A 13,814-nucleotide genomic window follows, 5' to 3' on the forward strand; every position below is an offset into this window, starting at 1 on the left:
GGCGGAGGTTGCAGTCAGCAGAGACACACCAATGCACTCCGGCCTGGGCAATAAGAGTGAAACTCCATCTCAAAAAAAAAGAAAGAAAGTTTAGCAACCCCTATTCTGGACTATTTAGACAAGAAGTCTGGCTAGAGTATTCACAGTCGAATTCCAAAGCTAACAGTGCCTAGCACACAGAATAGTAAAGGGTTTCTTAAATACTGAAGATGTCTGGCTGCTTTCAGATATACTCACAGAAGATGTCCAGGATTGAAAGAGAGTGAAATTCTAACACAAACTTTTTATTACATGAATAGTTTCACATTTTTCTTGCACAATAAACACCTGTGATTTACCTTAGTTAGCTTTTATCAGTGAATGGGGAGGACCCTGGGCTAAGAAACATTTGGAGCCATATCAATACAGTAGGACAAACAATGCAAATTTTCTTTTACTAAGACTACTTAGTAAAAGGGGGGCAGGTAGTAAAACACAAAACAAAAACAGAAAGATGAGAGTGGGTGACAAGAATGATTATGGTCCAGTATATATAATTTTTAGTTTTCTGAGACCTCTCCTTAAAATAGCCATAGGACCCACAATAACCGACTATTGCAGAGAGATCAAATTAGTGGCAAAGCAGGGATAAAATAAGATAATTTTTAACCTCAAATAAGTGTTCTTATAATTAGAACTTCACAATATCAGTTAAATTTCCAACAATTAAAGATAAATTGTTACATTTCCAGGTATGACTTCTATTTCAGTAAACTGCTACATTCTTTCGTAAGACACATTATTTCTTAATGATATGAGTAGCAACCTCTAACTTTCTGATTTGTACCTAAGCACTGCCCTATATCCAGTTTTGTTTTGTTTTGTTTTGAGTCTCACTCTGTCACCCAGGCTGAAGGGCAGTGAAGTGATCTGGGCTCACCGCAACCTCCGCCTCCCAGGTTCAAGTGATTCTCCTGCTTCAGCCTCCCGAGTAGCTGGGACTACAGGCATGTGCCACAACAGCCGGCTAATTTTTGTATTTTTGGGAGAGACGGGGTTTCACCATGTTGACCAGGCTGGTCTTGAACTCCTGACCTCACGTGACCCACTCACCTCGGCCTCTGAAAGTGCTGGGATTACAGGTGTGAGCTATCGCGCCCAGCCTATACCCAGTTTTTTAAAGTAATATACAATTAGGTGGCTTCAGAATCTCATCATGAACGTTCCTCTATTTGAAAAAAAAAAATTCTGCAACTCTGAAAACTAAAAATAACAACTTTTAACCTGAGCTCAAAGAGAAATTACCTAAGAATACTAAATTACTAGGTGATAGAGTTGAGTAAAGTTCAAACGTAAACAAGCAATATTAGCTGAAGACGTGTGACTCGTTTGGGGCAGATATGAAAAATGTAGTTTTAAGGGAATGATTCCTTTCCTTTTTTTTTTTTTTTTTGAGACAGAGTCTCGTCCTATCTCCAGGCTAGAGTGCCGTGGCACGATCTCGGCTCACTGCAACCTCCAACTCCCTGGTTCAAGGGATTCTCCTGACTCTGCCTCCCAAGTAGCTGGGATTACAGGCATGCGCCACCACACCCAGCTAATTTTTGTATTTTTTTAGTAGAGATGGGGTTTCACTATGTTGGCCAGGATGGTCTCGATCTCCTGACCTCGTGATCCGCCTGCCTCGGCCTCCCATAGTGCTGGGATTACAGGCGTGAACCACCGCACTGGGCCACGATTCCTTTCCTAAAGGAAACAAATTTTATAAACAGTTTTTATCAGTGTTCCTTAAAAAGTATTTTCTTTTTCTAGATTTCTTTTCCAAAGATAAATAAAAATAATATTTTGTCAAATGATACTTTCTTCTGCATAATTAGTCTGTCTCTTTCCAATGCTCCACATTCCCTGATGACATCAAAGTCAGGATGTTTCACACCATATGTTTGTGGAAGAATTTGGAATGCCACAATAACTGATTGTGAAATGGCAAGAAATATTGACAAAAACAGGGCATATTAAAAACAACTTCCTAATTCAAAGTTTGCAGTTGGGAAATCATTTGTTCTGAAATAGGGAGGCTCAGGGCAGGGAAGTGTAAATTTGTTGAAAGCACCTGAAAACTCTTTCAGCCAGGGTTCAGTCAACACCTTTTTTTTTTTTTTTTTGGCTCTGTTGCCCAGGCTGGAGTGCAGCGGCACAATCTTGGCTCACTGCAACCTCCGCCTCCCCAGTTCAAGCAATTCTCATGCCTCAGCCTCCCAAGTAGCTGGGATTACAGGCGTGTGTCATCACACCTGGCTAATTTTTGTATTTTTAATAGAGACAGGGTTTCACCATGTTGGCCAGGCTAGTCTCAAACTCCTGACCTCAAATGCTCCACCCACCTCAGCCTCCCAAACTGCTGGGATTACAGGGGTGAGTCACCATGCCAGGCCTGTCAACACCTTTTGCTCACCATCATATAGCACATTTGCTCTTCTCTTCGTTGGCCACATTTTTCAAAAATCAAGTCTGTATTACAACTGTATCAGACATTCAATAACTTTATTCTAGGTTCTTGTGCATTATTCTTACTCCATTTGGAAAGCCTTAGACACTATGCTCATCTTTTAGAGATACTCTTTTAAAATCTAATAAAGAGGATCATGAAGAGAACTGCAGATTTGCAGTGTTGCATTCTGTGGAGATATGTGAAGCTGGAGGAACTGGAAGAAATAGATGGCTGACCTCTTTCAAAGAGGATCCTAGAGTCCACAGAAAGATTCGCCAGGATGTGTAACAACGTATCTCATTGCTAGGCCCTGCTGCAAAACTGCATCCTCATTGTAATATGACTGCATCATAATTGGGGAGGGGAGATGCAATGTGAAAGCCACCCAAAAGAGACCCAAAAGGCAATATGAAATGTTATAAATGATGTAGGTTAACAAAAAGACAGAAAAATATGTCAAAAGCAACCACAGTTAGAATGGCTATTATTAGAAAGACAAAAAAAAAAACAGATGCTGATGAGGATGCAGAGAAAAGAGAACTCTTATACACTGTCGGTAAGAATGTAAATTAGTATATCTACTGTGGAAAATGGTATGAAGTTTTCCAAAAAAAACTAAAAGTAGAATGACCATATGAACCAACAATCCTACTACTGGGTATTTTCCAAAGGAAAGGAAATCAGTATATCAAAGGGATATCTGCACTCCCATGTTTACTACAGCACTATTCACAATAGTCAAAACGTGGAATCAACCTAAGTGTCCATCAATGAACAAATAAAATGTGGTGCGTATACACAATGGAATACTATTCAGCCATTAAAAAAGAGTAAAATCGTGTGATTTGTAGCAACATGGATGGAACTGGAAGTCATTATGGTAAGTGAAATAAGCCAAACACAGAAAAAAACAAAAACCCAGAAAAACAAATATTGCACGTTCTCACTCATATGTGAGAGCTAAAAAAAAGCTGATCTCATGGAGGAAGAGTATTAATGGAATGACAGATATCAGAAGATGGCAGGGGGTGGCGAGGGTGTAGGTGGAGGAAGAGAGGTTGGTTAATGAGTACAAACATACAGTTACATAGAAGCAATAAATTCTACTGTTCATAGCAGAGTAGGGTGACTATAGTTAACAACAATGTAGGCTATATATATGTTTGTTTGTTTGTTTGTTTGTTTTTGTTTTTGTTTTGTTTTTTGAGACAGAGTCTCACTCTGTCACCCAGGCTGGAGGCAGTGGCGCGATCTTGGCTCACTGCAACCTCTGCCTCCCAGGATCAAGCAATTCTCCTGCCTCAGCCTCCTGAGTAGCTGGGATGACAGATGCGCACCACCACACCTGGCTAATTTTGCATTTTTAGTAGAGATGGGGTTTCACCATGTTAGTCAGGCTGGTCTCAAACTCCTGACGTCAAGTGATCCACCCACCTTGGCCTCCCAAAGTGCTGGGATTACAGGTGTGTGCCACCGCGCCTGGACTTACATATTTTTAAATAGCTGGAAGAGAGAATTTGAAATGTTCCCAACACATAGAAATGCTAAATACTCAAGGTGATGGACACAAAGACCCTGAGTTGATCATTACAGTCTATGCATATAACAAAATATCACATGCAACCCATAAATATGTACACATATTATGTACAAATTAAAAAAAAAGAGAAAAGTGTATCAAAAACCAAGATGGTCTATAAAATCTACCATTTTTCTTCCCTAAATTATCAGTATCATTTTTACACATGCCTTATTACATATGTGCTGTGAATACATCCACCATAACATGATGTGTAAATACATGAGTGTCAACAGGCAATTCCCCTAACTAAAACCTAGTATACAGAAATCTAAATTAACAAATAAAAAGATTATTTATGGCCAGGCATGGTGGCTTTTGCCTGTGACCCAGCATTTTGGGAGTCCGAGGCGGGAGGGCTGCATAAGCCCAGGAGTTGGAGACCAGTCTGGGCAACACAGGGAGATCCCATCTCTACAAAAAAATGACAAAATTAGTTGGGCCTGGTGGCATGCAAGCCTATAGCCTCAGGTACTTGAGAGGCTAAGAGGATCACTTGAGTCTGAGAGATCAAGGCCGAAAGTGATCCCTAATTGATGGTGCCACTGCACTCCAGTCTGGGCAACAGAACAAGACTCTGTCTCAAAAAAGACAAAGAAGGAAAAAGATTATTTAAATTTGAGTTGATATTTTTCTTTGCAAAGAATTCTTCAGGCTGGGCTTTGTGGTTCACACCTGTAATCCCAGCACTTTGGGGGGCTGAGGCAGGTGGATTGCATGAGGCCAGGAGTTCGAGACCAGCCTGGCTAACATGGTGAAACCCCATCTCTACTAAAAATACAAAATTAGCTGGGCGTGATGGCACACGCCTGTAATCTCAGCTACTCAGGAGGCTGAGGCAGGAGAATCACTTGAACCTGGGAGGCAGAGATTGCAGTGAGCCGAGATCGTGCCACTGCACTCCAGCCTGGGTGACAGAGCGAGACCCTGTCTCAAAAAACAGAAAAGAAATTGCAATACTCTAATTTTGCTTTTTAAAAAATCCTTGCTAAGATGACAGCAAGAGAAGAAAAAAGAAAAATAAAGTAAAAATTCCTTGCAAGTAGAGACCTAATCTTGAATTCACCTTTGGATGTCCAATGCATGGCACAGTCTCTAGCACACTGTGAGAGAGCTGAATGTGTGAGAAACTGATGAGTCAAGTTTCCTTCCCTCTCTGAACCGCCAGGATGTGAGATCATTAGGACACTCTGTGCTATGGATGACAATTGACAGTGACTCAAACAGGCAGAAGAGCAGCACTACGCATAAAAAGAAGAAGCTAAACTCCACAAGGAGGGAGGGTAGGAGATAATGACTTATAGAAAAAATAATATTACATCTTACATTTGTATTTGCACAATTTTCAACGTGCTTTGTTTCTCACTATTTGAAGTATGAGCTATTTACTATATAAACCCCACAATTCAGATAGAAAAGAAGAAAATGCAACACTTTCACTGTAGAGTGTTATGTGCTACTGAAAGAGAAAAATCACAGTTTAACTTTTTCTACAAGTAGAGTGAAGGTTTGTACTTATTATGGAATCAGATAAACAACTAGGTTAATATTTACGATTTGACTATTTTTCAAGAAAAATATATGACTCAAAATAAAATCAGCAATTAGCTGCTAGATAATTTTTGTTGTGATGAATGTACTGTCACTCTCTAAATGGCTTTTTTTCCTCTAAGAGTGGAATTTTAAATGTCTGGCAACACAACCTAGGAACTGGGTAACCCACACAGTGAAAATTTCCCCGATTCTCAACAAGAAATGGATTTATTCAGTTGAATGTTGCTTTAGACACTGGGTAACCCACACAGTGAAAATTTCGCCGAATCTCAACAAGAAATGGATTTATTCAGTTGAATGTTGCTTTAGACACTTAGCCCCTGGCAAGCAACTTACCTTGAAAGTCCCCACCACCTCTTTTGATCCTCCTTCTCCGGTACATTCTGCGGAGCATCCGTTACTGCACTCCTTAAAGAAGAATTAAACCACCATTAAGTAAATGCAGGTGGGTAAGCGGGACCCGGGGTAACCTACATGACACTCACCATGATACCGTGCGCTCCTCTCCAGGACCCAGGCAAACACAAAAAAGGAGGTTCAGACAACCAAGCACCCAGGCCCGAACCTCCAACAAGGGCGTCTTGGGAGCGCTGCCCTGCACTTCCCACCCTGCCGGGGTCGCGGCGGTTTTTGTCCTCCTCCGCCGGCTCAGGCAAGACTGGTTAAATTCCAGGTCAGCCCTACAGAGCCAGGGTTCGCCGGCAAAGAACAAAAAAACAATTGTCTCCCTTATATCCGAGCAAATAGTCTAGACTGGGGTGTTAAGCCATTTATAGAAAAATCTCCAGGGCGCGCTCAGCCTCGTGGTCTTGTCAATCACAGACGCACAATAGCAAGCCTGCAAAGGGAACGCGGACGGGCGTGAACCATTTCCTCCACCAGCAGGGTCCTCCGATGCTGCAGCATCCACCCCACACCTTAAACCTCATGGTATTAGGGGGCAGTTTAAAAAATAAAGACACAGGGAAGCGGGACTAATTGGGAAAACCTGCAGACATTTGTTTTAATGCCTAATCTGCTAAATAACTACGGGGGTGGGGGTGGGGAAGAAAGAGATCCAAGGAGGCAGAAGGCTGCGGTCAAAATATTTTGGAGTGGCAAAGGCACGTAGGATGTGGCTGTGGGTTCTGGCAGCCCAGAGATTCAGCTCCCGCCTCCTCCCTCAGAGCGAGTCCATGGCTACCCTCACGTCCCCCGTGGCGGTCCTCGCCGCGCTCCGGAGCGGGTCACCCATGAGGGCAGCGGGAACCTCGAAGAGGCGGAGATTGCAGGCTGGGACTCCAGATTTCGGGCAGGGATAGGGGGAAGAGAAGACGCCTCGCTGGAGGCGGAATGGAGGGCAAGGCGAAGGAGGATGGTGCAGGAAACGGCGACAAGGCGCCCGGCCAGGCCCGCGAGCTACCGAGACCCGAGTTCCAATCCTCCCCCCTTCCGCAAACGCCTGGGTTCGAGGTACCTGGCGGGCAAGCGCCGCAGCGGAGCGAAGCGGGCTGGCCATGGGGAGGCTGCGGGGACGCGGGGCTGCAGAGAGCGGCGGTGGCACGGAGCGCGCGGCTGGAAGCGAAAGCAGGCGGTGTGGCCAAGCCCCAGCGCACGGCCCATAGGGCGCTGGGTACCACGACCCGGGGCCGCGCGCCAGGGCCAGGCGTAGGGTACGACGCAACCCCTCCAGCATCCCTTGGGAAGGTGCCTCCAACCGTCTCGTCCCAGTATGTCTGCAGTCGCTAAAACCAAAGCGGTTGTTCCTGTAACCGGGGTCGCTTGCGGTGGCCCGAGAATGCGCGCCACGAACGAGCGCCTTTCCAAGCGCAGATACTTCGCGAGCATCCTTGTTTATTAAACAACCTCTAGGTGAATGGCAGGGAAGCGCCCCTCGGTCAAGGCTAAGGAAACCTCGGAGAAACTACATTAGGGCAGCTTTTCCACCGACTCCACATCCAACTGACAAAAAGCAGTTTCTGCCCTCGAGAGTTTGCGGGCGGGGATTGACATTTGTGCGTCTGCTCTTGAATGCCACTGACCCCTATGTGCAAACTGAAGGGGGAGAACGTGAATCCAGCTTTTAGATATCCCTGCGCCACCTACCCAAACCGAATTTGTAACTCGGGGTGTTATGGGGCTACCAGGCAAAGCAGACCATCAAGAGCTCCAATCATACTGTTTTCATATGATCAGATGTAGGCTCGTGATCGCAATATTTAGAAAGAGGACTGGAAAAGTGATGTTAGAAATACTACTCGGTTTAGAAAGGGAAAGGAAGATTGGAATAGCTATTGTCTTACATGCAGTGTTCTCCTGGGGCAACGTCAGCCTAAATTATGAGCCTTCCTGGTTTTTAAATTAATAGGAAGTGGTAACTGGGGCTGACTTGATCTTGGAAAGAGGGGGAGGGCAGTTTATTCTGGGTGAAAGCGGTTAAATCCGGTCTGGTTTTTGAAATGGTTTCATACAACACTACTGATAATATACTGTAGCTCTAATCTTATCAACTCAGAAAACCTACATTTTTCCTCTCCTTTATACAAGGCACAGAAAGGCCTCTTACGCTGGGGTGGGGTCCCAAGCTCCAAAGACCACAGAGTCCAGGCAGGTCACGTGCCACCATAGAGTGGTGAGTGTCCCTGGAAGTCCAGGGTCGCTTATAAAATAAGTTTTGTCCCTGTTGTTGTTTTGAGATGGAGTCTCGCTCTGTCGCCTAGGCTGGAGTGCAGAGGAGCGATCTCGACTAATTGCAACATCCGCCTCCCCGGTTCAAACAATTCTTCCACCTCAGCCTCCCGAGTAGCTGGGACTACAGGCGCGCGCCACCACGCCGGGCTAATTTTTGTATTTTTTGTAGAGACCGGGTTTTGCTATGTTGCCCAGGCTGGTCTCAAACTCCTGGACTCAAGCCACCCACCCATCTCAGCCTCCCAAAGTGCTAGAATTGCAGGCGTGAGCCACGACGCCTGGCCTCCATCTGTATTAATTGCTTCTATTTCCTCCCCATCAAGGGCTTCTGTCCAATTATTCCACCTAAATAAGGTCTCTAATAGCCTTCATTTTGTTCCTGCCAATGGTTTTGCTTCTTGTGCATTTTCATGGCTGCATCTATGTGCTGATGACTCCCAAATATATTTTTTCAGTCCACCTGTCTCCTGAGCAGTAGGTACTTGCTACTCAAAAATCTGTCTAAAATAAAAACGGTGTACCTATCCACCATGTTCGAAGCACTGGGCTAGTTGCTAAGGGAGGGTTGAGAGCATACTATCATCCTGTTATCATGAATTGCTCCCAGCCAGAGAGGAAAGTGTTAATTGTGTTAAAAATTGTTAAGGAATCCCACAGATAGATGTAAAATTATAACAAGTGCTGCCTGTGCTCTAAGAGCCTCTAATAATGGATTGTATTGACTCAGAAAGGCCTGGAAAGGCTTTCAGCAAGTGATCCTTGAGCAGAAATCTGAAACATTAAAGAAATTTACTAAAGGAAGAAGGGATGAAGAGCACCTGGTATGAAAGTGAGTTCCAGGACAAAAGAACTTCTCTGAGGAGGGCTGGAACAAAGGGCCAAAAGAGAGCCTGGGGCTGCGGTAGACAGAAGAGGATGGAGCTTGGGCTAGTGAGTAGCCAAAGGGCCAGCCAAGTAGTGCCTTAGGGAGAGCTAAAGAATTATTTTAAAAAGCAAAAATAAGGTAAAAGCCTGACTGTCATACAGGTATAAAATAAACTAAATTATAGAGTTTATTTAAATCATTTAATGAAGTTACCATGCAGATATAAAAACCGGTTCAAAGAACAGTCATGTTTATAGGTCAGATATATTGAAATGAATATGCAAATGAAATTGGCTTCTTCCACAGTAGGGGAGAGAAGTTAATTGAACCCTGACCTTCAGAATTTACTTGCCTGACTACATGCAATAATTATTTTGCATTTCTATCAGTCATCTGTAAAATAACTCAAAAACAATGAAACAATGTAAGACCCAATGAAAGGGCCCATGGAATCAGAATCAGATAACCTTAAAGGTTTGCTCTAAACAATTCAGTTTTCCATTGAAGTACAAATTTTTCCCTACAGTAGGGTAATATAATTTCTTCATTCAAGAAGTGCTATTAGTCAGCAACAGCTGAAGTAAACCAGACATAGTAGTCACTGTACTTACTAGTTATGTTAAGAAGCTGTAGCTTTAGCAGTTTTCAATTTAGCTTAACCTAGGGGCAAGAGAAACCACTGAAAGGTTAAGGATTAGGTGGAGTATGCAGGAGTGGTGACAGAATTGAAGGTATTGGCTGCAGTTTGGAGATTGGAAGAGGGTCTGGGTGGAGAGGAATGGATTTTGAAGAAGCTATTACAGAACCCACATACGAGATGATCCCTTTAATAAGTTGGACTTGGCTGGTGGTTGGTAATAGAAGTGGAGAGGAACAGCCAGATTTCAGCAAGAATGGAGATAAGGTGGCAGCCTGGGCAACATGGCAAAACCCTGTCTCTGGTAAAAATACAAAAATTAGCCGGGCATGGTGGCGTGTGCCTGTAGTCCCAGCTACTCATGGGATTAAGGTGAGAGGATTACCTGAACTTGGTGAGGTTGAGGCTGCAGTGGGCCAGGATCACACCACTGCACTCGCCTGGGTGACACAGTGGGACACCATCTCAAAAAAAAAGAAAAAGAAAAATAGATGATATAAGGTGGCACAAGGATGAGAGAAGTACCAAGGAGGCCTCCTTGGATCTGACTTGCTCATCTATTTGGTGATATTCCCTAAGAAAAAAGGAATGTTGAAAGAGAATGTGGTTTGAGGGGATGAGGAGGAGTCTGGTTTGGGACCTATGAGTTCTGAAGTGTCTCCAAGACTGGCTGTGAGAGATCTACCTGTCTGAAGCTCAGAGAAGAGGTCTGGATTAGAGGTATTATTGAATCATTGGTATAGAGGTAGTAACTGAAGCTATGGGTGTGAAAGAGAATCTCTGTATGTCAGTTTTCTCCTCTGGAAAATGAGACAATAGCAACACTTCATGTTTGTCAACTGGGATAGATGAGCATTAATATATGAAACCTATGTATATTACTTAGAACCATGCCTGATGTCAGCCATGGAGAATAGGTGAAAGAATGGGCATAGCTCTGTTTCCATTAAACTGTATTTGAACAACGGGACAGAACAAATGTGGTCTGTGGGCTGTAAGTTGCTTACTCCTGCTCTATGTAGTTGCTTTAGTAGAAACATAGCGGTTGTCCCTCAAATGCATCCAAGTGATGATCACCAATGTCTATCCATTCTTGCTCCAAATACCCTGACAGTTGCCATTTCTCCAACCACATTATCCGCATCCTAGTACCAAACAGCTTCCAAGTAGCTCCTCTGACTCCAGCCTTGCTTCTCTTTAAGCCATTCTTAGCATGACAACCAGTGAAATGCCTCAAAATGCAAATCTGAAGACATCTCCTCTTGGTCAAAAAACCTTCAAGGCTTCACATCACCCATTTGACAAAATAATTGGCAAGTTCCCAGCCCATCCCAGATTCTGCCTTCTGCCTCTGACTCCCCAGCTCACCTTTTGCTATGCTCTTTCTCTCTCTCTCCCCCAATACATTTAATTTATTTCAGTCCTTTGGGACATCAGGCCTTCTCACAGGTGCCCAAATACCTGTAACATTGCCTGCCTTTGCCAGGCACTGTCATCCCTCCTTGTTCAGTCCCTGTGCCATGTCTTTGGCAGGAACATCTCTGAAACATGTCTAGGCTACAGTGGGTCCCTCTGCTGTTTATTTACATACAATGCTTGCCATTTCAAGATAATGGTAGTATTTTATTCTAATCATTTGATTAATGCTCTTCTAATTTTGTGATGGGAAATTCATGTCTGTCAGGCGTCTGAGCCCAAGCTAATCTATCATATCCCCTGTGACCTTCACATATACATCCAGATGGCCTGAAGCAACTGAAGATCAACAAAAGCCGGTTCCTGCCTTAACTGATGACATTCCACCATTGTCATTTGTTCCTGCCCCACCCTAACCTATCAATTGACTTTGTGACAATACACCCTCCCTGCCCTTGTGATAATGTACTTTGTGATATTTCCTCACCCTTGTGAATGCACTTTGTAGATACACCCTGCCCACCCTTGAGAAGGTACTTTGTAATATCCTCCCCCGCCCTTAAGAAGGTACTTTGTAATATTCTCCCCGCCCTTAAGAAGGTGCTTTGTAATATCCTCCCCCGCCCTTAAGAAGGTACTTTGTAATATTCTCCCCGTCCTTGAGAATGTAATTTGTAAGATCCATCCCCTGCCCACAAAAAATTGCTCCTACTCCACCGCCTATCCCAAATCTCTAAGAACTAATTATAATCCCACCACCCTTTGCTGACTCTCTTTTCAGACTCAGCCCACCTGCACCCAGGTGATTAAAAAGCTTTATTGCTCACACAAAGCCTGTTTGGTGGTCTCTTCACACGGACGCGCATGACAATACCTATATTATTCACCTAGCCATCCCGCCTCACCCAATGCCAGACATGCTGTGGAGAGTTAAAAATCTGTTGAACTGCAGCTCTCTAATATTTTAGAAAGTATGTACTTAATATACTTTGGAATTTTAACTCCCAAAGTTTAGAATATAATAGACTGACATGTTCTCAGGGTCCACTCCACTCCAAGATATGAGCTTCTTTCTTTCATAGAACTGCTCTCCCTCACCCTAAAGCTTTCTCCTTCCTTTTTTTCTATTTTCTGCCTTCCTCTACTCGTTGTCTTCCCTTGTACAGCCATAAGAAGGACTTTATATGCATTGTGACTGTTCAAAGAGATTGGATCAATGCTTTCCAGTAGAACTTTCTGTGCTGATGGAAATGTTCTATATCTGCCAGGTAGCTACTAAGCCACACATAGCTACTGAGCACTTCAAATGTGGTTAGTGTGATTGAGGAACTGAATTTTTAATCTTGTTTCATTTTAATTTACATTTAAATGTAAATAGCTGGGCTGGGCATGGTGGCTCACACCTGTAATCCCCCCACTTTAGGAGGGTGAGGCGAGTGGGCAGGTCACTTCAGCTCAGGAGTTCAAGACCAGCCTGGGCAACATGGTGAAACCCACCTCTACCAAGAACACAACAAATTAGTTGGGCGTGGTGCCATACACCTGTGGTCCCAGCTACTTGGGAGGCTGAGATGAGAGGATCACTTGAGCCCAGGAGGTGGAGGTTGCAGTGAGCCAAGATCACACCACTCCACTCCAGCCTAGGTGACAGAGCAAGACCCTGTCTTAAAAAAAATAATAAACATTAACAATTTGTTTAAATGTAAATAGCTAGCTACATGGGGCTACAGTCTGAGCACAGGTTTGGGCATTGAGGTCACTTGGTTGAGATTCGGTATCCTGGTTCTATCACTTATAAGCCCTATGACTTTTGGCAAATTACTAACCTCTTTTGAGTCTCACATTTAAACTCAGAGTAAGTCATGGGCAGTGACGACACTCAACATGAAGATATCTATAAAGGACTTAGCAGTACTTAGCACTTAGTAACTGCTCAGTACATGTTAGCTAGTGTTATATACCATGTTTTAATGTTTTTAAGACCCAATTATTTTTCAGTTATATGTAGCCCTTGGATTACGGTATACTGATGATTAGGATATTATGTGAGAGAAACCTTAAAAATATACATCTAGTATTTCTGGGTTTTTGTTTGTTTAATAAAGTTTGTTTAAAAAAAAATAAGGCCCAGTTTGGTTCAGAAAACAAACTGCACAGCTATTATTTACATGCTTCCTGGTTGGTATTGGGAAGACAACGACAGATGAGTATAATTCCTACCTGCCAAACCCTCCCCCTACTCCTGCCATGTCATGTCTCTGGAAAAGTGAACCACAAAGAAATCTTGACAAAAGAATTCTCATTTGGGCTTATTCAATGCCAAGTCCCATTCAACGAAGTAAAATGAGCAATTCTATGTACTGTGTATGTAGTTACTGTATCATTTGCCTAGGACAGTAGTAACAAAGTGCCACAAACTGGGTAGCTTAAACCCACAGAAAGTGATTGTCTCATAGTTCCAGAGGTGAGGTGTAGACAGGCCCAGGCTTCCTTTGGAACCTGTAGGGGAGAATCCTACCTTTCTTCTTCCAGCTTCTGGTAACCCAGGTGTTTCTTGGCTTGCAGCTGCCAACACTTCAATCTCTCCTTCTGTTGCATTGTGTTTTCCCTTCCTGTCTGTTTG

At 43.6% G+C, this 13,814-nt stretch overlaps 2 protein-coding genes across 6 annotated transcripts in view; one reads left to right on the plus strand and one right to left on the minus strand.

Moving 5' to 3' along the window:
- The window catches only part of BCAT1 (branched chain amino acid transaminase 1), a 133,397-nt gene that overhangs the window by 85,390 nt on the left and 34,193 nt on the right, over positions 1–13,814 (minus strand). For 2 of the 5 annotated variants that reach the window (XM_054526963.1, XM_054526962.1), the window contains exons 1-2: positions 6,089–6,349; positions 5,940–6,011 (exon numbers count right to left, since the gene is read on the minus strand). The exons of 1 other annotated variant lie outside the window; for it this stretch is intronic. In XM_054526963.1, coding sequence (XP_054382938.1) covers positions 5,940–6,011; positions 6,089–6,091 — 75 coding nt within the window. In that variant the 5' untranslated portion in view covers positions 6,092–6,349. Of the gene's footprint in view, positions 1–5,939; positions 6,012–6,088; positions 6,350–13,814 lie in introns of those variants that run through there. 2 more of the 5 variants (XM_002823032.6, XM_009247552.4) reach the window with 1 other exon arrangement.
- LOC100936202 (uncharacterized) lies at positions 6,495–8,148 on the plus strand. The gene is given in 2 exon segments (XM_009247550.2): positions 6,495–6,836; positions 6,839–8,148. Coding segments are annotated over 2 exon segments (726 nt in total). The 5' UTR covers positions 6,495–6,715; the 3' UTR covers positions 7,444–8,148.

The sequence above is a fragment of the Pongo abelii genome, chromosome 10 (assembly GCF_028885655.2).
Source record: "Pongo abelii isolate AG06213 chromosome 10, NHGRI_mPonAbe1-v2.0_pri, whole genome shotgun sequence".
NCBI lineage: Eukaryota > Metazoa > Chordata > Mammalia > Primates > Hominidae > Pongo > Pongo abelii.